Source organism: Cebus imitator, unplaced genomic scaffold (assembly GCF_001604975.1).
Source record: "Cebus imitator isolate Cc_AM_T3 unplaced genomic scaffold, Cebus_imitator-1.0 Scaffold76, whole genome shotgun sequence".
Classification (NCBI taxonomy): Eukaryota; Metazoa; Chordata; class Mammalia; order Primates; family Cebidae; genus Cebus; species Cebus imitator.
This window is the reverse complement of record NW_016107391.1, coordinates 7509167-7517069: the sequence shown is the minus strand read 5'-3', so window position 1 is coordinate 7517069 and position 7903 is coordinate 7509167. Positions and strand designations below refer to the sequence as shown.

General features: G+C 41.8%; 1 protein-coding gene across 1 annotated transcript in view; it reads left to right on the top strand.

Annotated features, from left to right (window-relative positions):
• Positions 1–7903, top strand: part of SEC24A (SEC24 homolog A, COPII coat complex component) — an 84165-nt gene that overhangs the window by 30943 nt on the left and 45319 nt on the right. Inside the window, exons 4-7 of the mRNA XM_037739954.1 lie at positions 509–586; positions 3725–3879; positions 4149–4321; positions 5420–5522. Coding sequence (XP_037595882.1) covers positions 509–586; positions 3725–3879; positions 4149–4321; positions 5420–5522 — 509 coding nt within the window. The remainder of the gene's footprint in view (positions 1–508; positions 587–3724; positions 3880–4148; positions 4322–5419; positions 5523–7903) is intronic.

Below are 7903 nucleotides of genomic sequence, written 5' to 3'. Positions count from 1 at the left end.
AGAGACGGGGTTTCACCATGTTGACCAGGATGGTCTCGATCTCTTGACCTCGTGATCCACCCGCCTCGGCCTCCCACAGTGCTGGGATTACAGGCTTGAGCCACCGCGCCCGGCTTTTCCCTTAGAGGTTTTTACTGCAGTTCTCACAATTGCTGAAATCTTTCATATGGTATGTAATTTTATAGATTTCATAAAGAACCACCCATTGCTGAAAGTTATTTTGCTGGAGTGGGTTATGAAAAAGCCTTGTTATTTGGGCTTTTGGTTTAGGTACAATATAAGATGAAAGACTCCTCCCAAGGACTCATGTTTCTTTTCCCTGAAGTTGCAGCTAAATTATTTGAAACTATTGTATATGTAAAAACTGGGATTTTTGATGTTTTTAATAGATTGTTGTTTTAAACTATTTGTTGTTTAGAAAATTATCTAAAATTTTGGACATTAGTTAAAATCATACAGAGATTGTAATCATTCTAATTAAAATCTTGTTAATTAACTTCACTCTTAGGTATTACATCAAATACCAATAATGGATCTATGGTGGTCCACAGTAGCTACGATGAGATTGAAGGAGGTGGCTTCTTGGGTGAGATGCTATGAAAGTTTTTTTTTAATCTCTTTTTTCTGATTATAGAAATAATATGTGGTCATTGCAGGAATGTATGCTCATTATAGGAAACTTTATAATTATGTAGCCATACATACTATTTATTTATTTATTGGACACAGGGTCTCACACTATTGCTCAGGCTGTGGAGTGCAGTTGTGTAATTACGGCTCACAGCAGCCTTAGTCTTCTGGGCTCAAGCAGTCCTCCCACCTCAGCCTCCTGAGAAGCTAGAGCTATAGGCACTGCCACCATGCCCAGCTTTTTTGTTTTTGTTTTTGACTTTTGAGACTGAGTCTCGCTCTGTTGCTTAGGCTGGAGTGCAGTGGCGAGATCTTGGTTCACTGCAACCTCTGCCTCCCGGGTTCGAGTGATTCTCCCATTTCACTCTCACAATTAGCTGGGATTAGAGGCACCCACCACCACATCCTGCTAATTTTTATATTTTTAGTAGAGATGGGATTTCGCCATGTTGGCCAGGCTGTTCTCAAACTTTTGACTGAAAGTGATCTACCTGCCTTGGCCTCCCAAAGTGCTGGGATTGTACGCATGAGCCACTGTGCCCGGCCCCTGGCTATTTTTTGTACGTTTTGTAGAGGCAGGGTTTCACCATGTTACCCAGGCTGGTCTTGAATTCCTGGGCTCAAGCTATCTTCCCATTTTGCCCTTTCAAAGTGCTGGGATAATAAGCATGTGCCACAACATCTGGCTCTACTATTTTAACATTTTTTTATTTCTGTGCATTTAGATTTTCTGTTAGTTCTTCTTCCTGTCAGAATTGGGATCATGGACTTTATTATTACTATGTTTTGACTGTAGAACACATTTAGGATTTTTTTTTTTTTTTTTTTTAGGGACAAGGTCTCTGTCACCCAGGCTCAAGTACAGTAGCACTGTTATAGCTCTCTGCAGCCTCAAATAACTGGGCTCAGGCGATCTTCCACCACACCCTTCTGAAGTAGCAGGGACTACAGGCATATGCTACCATGCCAGGCTAGTTTTTTAATTTTTGTAGAAATGGGGGGGGTTCTCGCGATATTGCCTAAGCTGGTCTCGAACCCTTAGCCTGAAGGGATCCCTCCTGCCTTGGTTCTCCGATTTGCTGGGATTACAGGTGTGAACCACCTCACCCAGCCCTTTTAGGATGTTTTGTTTTGGTTTTGTTTTGAAAGGGAGTCTTGCTCTGTCATCAGGCTGGAGTGCAGTGGTGTGATCTCTGCTCACTGCAACCTCCCCCTCCTGGGTTCAAGCGATTGTCCTGCCTCAGCCTCCCAAGTAGCTGGGACTACAGGCGCGTGCCACCACCCCAGCTAATTTTTTCGTAGAGACAGGGTTTCACTGTGGTAACCAGGATAGTCTCAATCTCCTAACCTCGTGATCCACCCGCCTCGGCCTCCCAAAGGGCTGGGATTACAGCTGTGAGGCCAGCTGGATGTTTTTATTAAAGTTGTTTTAAATTAAAATTTTAGTCTAAATACAAAATTTAATGCATTATATGAAAGTAAATTAACTGTTTTTTTTTTTTTTTTTTTTTTTTTGAGACAGAGTTTCACTCTTGTTACCCAGGCTGGAGTGCAATGGCGCGATCTCGGCTCACCGCAACCTCCGCCTCCTGGGTTCAGGCAATTCTCCTGCCTCAGCCTCCTGAGTAGCTGGGATTACAGGCACGTGCCACCATGCCCAGCTAATTTTTTGTATTTTTAGTAGAGACGGGGTTTCACCATGTTGACCAGGATGGTCTTGATCTCTTGACCTCGTGATCCACCCGCCTCGGCCTCCCAAAGTGCTGGGATTACAGGCTTGAGCCACCGCGCCCGGCCATTAACTGTTCTTTTGTTTGCTTGTTTGTTTGAGACAGAGTTTCCCTCTGTCGCCCAAGCTGGAGTGCAGTGGGCACAATCTCAGCTCACTGCAACCTCTGCCTCGCGGATTCAGGCAATTCTCCCACCCCACCCTCCTGAGTAGCTGGGACTACAGGCGCGTGCCACCACATTTGGCTAATTTTTTTATTTTTTGGTAGTGATGGATGGGATTTCACCATGTTAGCCAGGCTGGTCTCCAAGTCCTAACCTCGGGTGATCCACCCGCCTCAACCTCCCAAAGTGCTGGGATTGCAGGCATGAGCCACCACACCCAGCTGATATGAAAGTAAATTAACTGTGCGAACTAGTTTTTATATGTCTACTACTATAGTATAAAATATTAATTAGGATAAATCTATTAACCAGATTTTTGGCCAGGCACAGTGGCTCATGCCTGTAATACCAGCACTTTGGGAAGCCAAGGCAGGCGGATCACCTGAGGTCAGGAGTTTGAGACCAGTCTGGCCAACATAGTGAAACCGTGTCTCAAATAAACAAACAAAAATTAGCCAGATGTGGTAGCACACGCCTGTAGTCCTAGCTACTTGGGAAGTTGAAGTAGGAGAATCACCTGAACCCAGGAGGCGGGGGTTGCACTGAGCTGAGATCGTGCCACTGCGCTCCAGCCTGGGTGACAGAGTGAGACTCTGCCTTAAAAAATAAAATAAAAAGGTCGGGCGCAGTGGTTCACGTCTGTAATCCAAGCACTTTGGAGGCCAAGGCGGGCGGATCACCTGAGGTCAGGAGTTCAAGACCAGCCTGACCAACATGGTGAAACCCTGTCTTTAAAAAATAAAATAAAATAAATAGATTTTAATCATTGCTATTACTTTGTTACTGGTGTGTGTCTTATTTTACAAAGTTGATAAATGAAAGTATTAAATTATCCAAAGAATTTTGGAGTTATAGTATCTGTAATTTATTAGATTTATGTGTTGATTTAAAACATTCTGGGCCAGGCGTGGTTGCTTACGCCTGTAATCCCAGCCTGGACAACATGGTGAAGTCCCATCTCTACAAAAAATATGAAAACATTAGCCAGGCATAGTGGCATATATCACTTGTTTCACCTACTTGGGAGGCTGATACAGGAGGATCACTTGAGCCCAGGAAGTTAAGGCTGTGGTGAGGTGTGATTGCCCCACTGTACTGCAGCCTGGGTGTTATTGAAACTCTTTCTCCAAAAAAAATGTTTTTTTAATAAATTAAGTATTCTGGAGTATAAAATAGAACTTAAAAGTTACCTTGTTTCTAGCAACACCACAGCTTACTAACAAGAATCCCAAAATGAGCCGAAGTGTTGGATATTCATATCCCTCCTTACTGCCTGGTTATCAGAACATACCACCTGGTGCAACTGGAGTGCCACCCTCTTTGAATTACTCAAGTGGGCCACAAGCCTTTACTCAGGTAAACTTTTTGAGATTTTCTTTAACCTATTTCTCCATTTGGTTTAAACTGTATACACATGAAGAAAGTTTTAGGAAGAGATCTTATACATTTTTATAACCAATTAGAGTAATAATAGATATATCATAAAGCCTTTGTCTTTACACATTTTTCCAGAACCAAAAGATTGGCCAAGAGATCTAGATTACACTTTTGTTATTTACAGAGAAATTAACCACTTTTCTACACACTTAATAAAAGTTACTTACTTTGAAATTATATATCTGTAGACTCCCTTAGGTGCTAATCATTTAACCACAAGCATGAGTGGATTAAGTCTACATCCAGAGGGTCTAAGAGTTGTCAATCTTCTTCAAGAAAGAAACATGCTTCCATCAACACCTTTGCAGCCTCCAGTTCCAAATTTGCATGAAGACATCCAGAAACTCAACTGTAATCCAGAGTAAGGCTTCAGATGTGATGTTATTCATGTCCTAAAAATTTTCTTGCTTTTTAAAAGGGCAGCACATCAGTTGTTATGAATAAGCTGCACAAATTATTAATTTATGAAAGAAGTTCTGGATACACAAGATAGAACTCTTTTACTTGTTTACTTAATAGACATTTGAAAAGTCCTATGTCAAGAAATAGGGATGTAACTAACCCCTGAACTGATTTTGTTCTTATCAGCTCTAATGAGATTATGAAATTCATTACCATTATGGTGGTTACATTCTTTCTTCAAAGTACAGGGATTTTATTCTACATAATCCTTTATTTGCTGTCATTTAAAATTGATTTCATAACAAACATAATCTTTTTTTCTTCCTAAAAACTTACCATAAGCTTAAATATGTGTGATCAAGAATTTCTGATAAATTAAATTTGATACCTTTAAATTGTATTTAGAATCTTCAGTAAAACTGAACCTTTTTTTCCTTTTGAGACAGAGTTTCACTCTTGTCGCCCAGGATAGAGTGCAGTGGTGCAATCTTGGCTCACTGCAACCTCTGCTTCCTGGGTTCAAGTGATTCTCCTGCCTCAGCCTCCCAAGTAGCTGGGACTACAGGCAGGCGCCACCACGCCTGGCTAATTTTATATTTTTAGTAGAGATGGGGTTTCTCCATATTAGTCAGGCGGGTCTCGAACTTCCAGCCTCAGGTGATCTGCCTACCTCAGCCTCCCAAAGTGCTGGGATTACAGGCTTGAGCCACTGCGCCTGTCCTGAACTTTTAAATAATAAACTTTGCAATTTGGGCTGTCACCCAAATTTAATTTAATTCCAGTGTCACTTACATAACAAAAAATAAGTTTAGACTATTTTGCACACAAGCCAAGATGAGACTGTGTTTTAGTTATATAATGTAGCATAACCATCTACTCTATTTCTGCATAGGACTTAGACTTCAATATTTAAATAGGATAAAATTTCAGAGAATCTATTGATATTTCATCTGTAATCCGATCCAGTATTAAAATGTATACCTTTTAAATCTTTGAAGTTATTTTGTTCAAAAGTAATCATAGCCGCAACTTATACATACATTTTACTTTGATATAGGTTATTTCGATGCACACTGACTAGCATTCCTCAGACTCAGGCCTTACTGAATAAAGCCAAACTTCCTTTGGGGCTGCTGCTTCATCCTTTCAAAGACTTAGTGGTATGTTTCCTTTCTTTTCTTTTCTGTTATTTTTTTTTTTAGATGGAGTCTCCCTCTGTTGCCCAGGCTGGAGTGCAGTGGTGCGATCTCGGCTCACTGCAACCTCCGCCCCACCCCTGACTTCAAGTGATTTCCTGCCTGAGCCTCCCAAGTAGCTGGGATTACAGAGTTCTGCCACTGGGCCCAGCTAATATTTAGCAGAGACGGGGTTTCACCATCTTGGCCAGGCTGGTCTTGAACTTCTGACCTTGTTATCCTTCCACCTTGACCTCTCAAAGTGCTGGGATTACAGGCGTGAGCCACCATACTCAGCTTCTTTTCTTTCTTTTTTTTTTTTAATCTGAGATGGGGTCTCTTTCTGTTTCCCAAGCTGGAGTGCAATTGTGAGATGTTAGCTCACTGCAACCTCTGCCTCCCAGGTTCAGGCAATTCACTTGCCTGAGCTTCCTGAGTAGCTGACATTACAGGCACCTGCCACCACACCCAGCTAATTTTTGTATTTTTTGTAGAGATGGTATTTCACCACGTTGGCAGACTGGTCTCGAACTGACTCAGGTGATCGACCTACCTCCCAAAGTGCTGGGATTTATAGGCATGAGCCACTGCACCTAGCTTCTTTAGTGAAAGTAAATGTCTTTTGTGCAGAATTATCTTCGTGGTGAAAATTTTCTGCAACAATGCAAGAATCACACATAGAATTTGTTTAGTCTATCTTTAGGAAGTTGATGATTGACAGATTTCTTTTAATTCAACCAAAAGTTTTATTACTAAACACTTTCAAAAACTAGGTAAAGGAAATATATTGCTGGAAAATTCAAAAAGTACTGAATAGAGGTACTGAGAGAAACTAAATAAATGAATCATACTATTTTAATAGGCTGTGAATTATTTACTGATTAAAGTACTTTACCCTGGTCTTCCCGTTCTGTCATTGTTGGAGTAAAATTTGTTATTTTATAAAGTTGCACTGGGCCAGGCACAGTGGCTCACACCTATAATCCCAGCACTTTGGGAGGCTGAGGCAGGTGGATCACCTGAGGTCGAGAATTTGAGACCAACCTGACCAACATGAAGAAACCCCGTCTCTACTAAAAATACAAAAATTGGTTGGATGTGGTGGCACATGCCTGTAATCCTAGCTACTTGGGAGGCTGAGGCAGGAGAATTGCTTGAACCTGGGAGGCAGAGGTTGTGGTGAGCCAGGATCCTGCCATTGCACTCCAGCCTGGGCAACAAGAGCCAGACTCTGCCTCAAAAAAAAAAAAAAAGTTGCTTTAAGCCAGACGTGGTGGCTCATGGCCTGTAATCCCAGCACTTTGGGAGAGCAAAGTGAGAGAATTACTTCAGTCCAGGAGTTCAAGACAAGCCAATCCTGGCTACTTGGGAGGTTGAAGTGGGAGGATCACTTGAGCCTGGGAGGTTGAGGCTGCAGTGAGACATGATTGTAACACTGCAGTCCAGCCTGGGTGACAGAGTGGGACCCTGTATCAAAAAAGAAGTTTCAAAAGAAAAAAAAGCTGATCTACCTTTGTCCTAAAGCTCCGTGGCCATGTATTCTTGAGGATTGCTGACTTTCCCAAAACACACCTTTTTTAATAGGATTTTTTTTATTGGTGGTGATAGGATTTATTGCTTGTACTGTGTTTTTTTTGTTTTTGTTTTTGTTTTTTTTTTAAGAAGCAAAGTCTTAACTATGTTGCTTTTTAAGAGAAGGATCTCTTAAAAAATAGATAAAGGCCAGGTGCTGTGGCTCACACCTGTAATCCCAGCACTTTGGGAGGCTGAGGCGGGCAGATCACCTGAGGTCAGGAATTCAAGATCAGCCTGGCCAACATGGTGAAGCTCATCTCCATCAGAAATAGAAAAGTTAGCCGAGCATGGTGACGCACACCTATAATCCTAGCAACTGGGGAGGATCAGGCAAGAATATCGCTTGAACCTTAGGAGGCAGAGGTTGTAGTGAGCCAAGATCCTGCACTGCACTCCAGCCTGCGCAACAGAGTGAGACTAAAAAAAAGATGAATAAATGAAATCTTTTAAAGATGAGATGGTATGTCATTGTTGTCCAAGGCACTGGCTCTCAGTCAAGTTGATCAGTATAAGCAAAAACATTTCTTTCACTTGTCTCAGCGTTTCTGATAAATCAAAACAAATCTCCCCAAATCTGATAGTCTTACAAAGACCCTTCCCATGTATTCACTGCTATTTATTTATTTATTTATTTTATTAGAGACCGGGTATCTCGTTGTCACCCAGGTTAGAGTGCCGTTCCATGATCATAGCTCACTGTAGCCTTGAACTCTTGGGCTCAAGCAGTCTTCCTGCCTCAGCCTCCAGACAGAGTAAGTGGAACTGTAGGCACTGACCACTATACCCAGCTA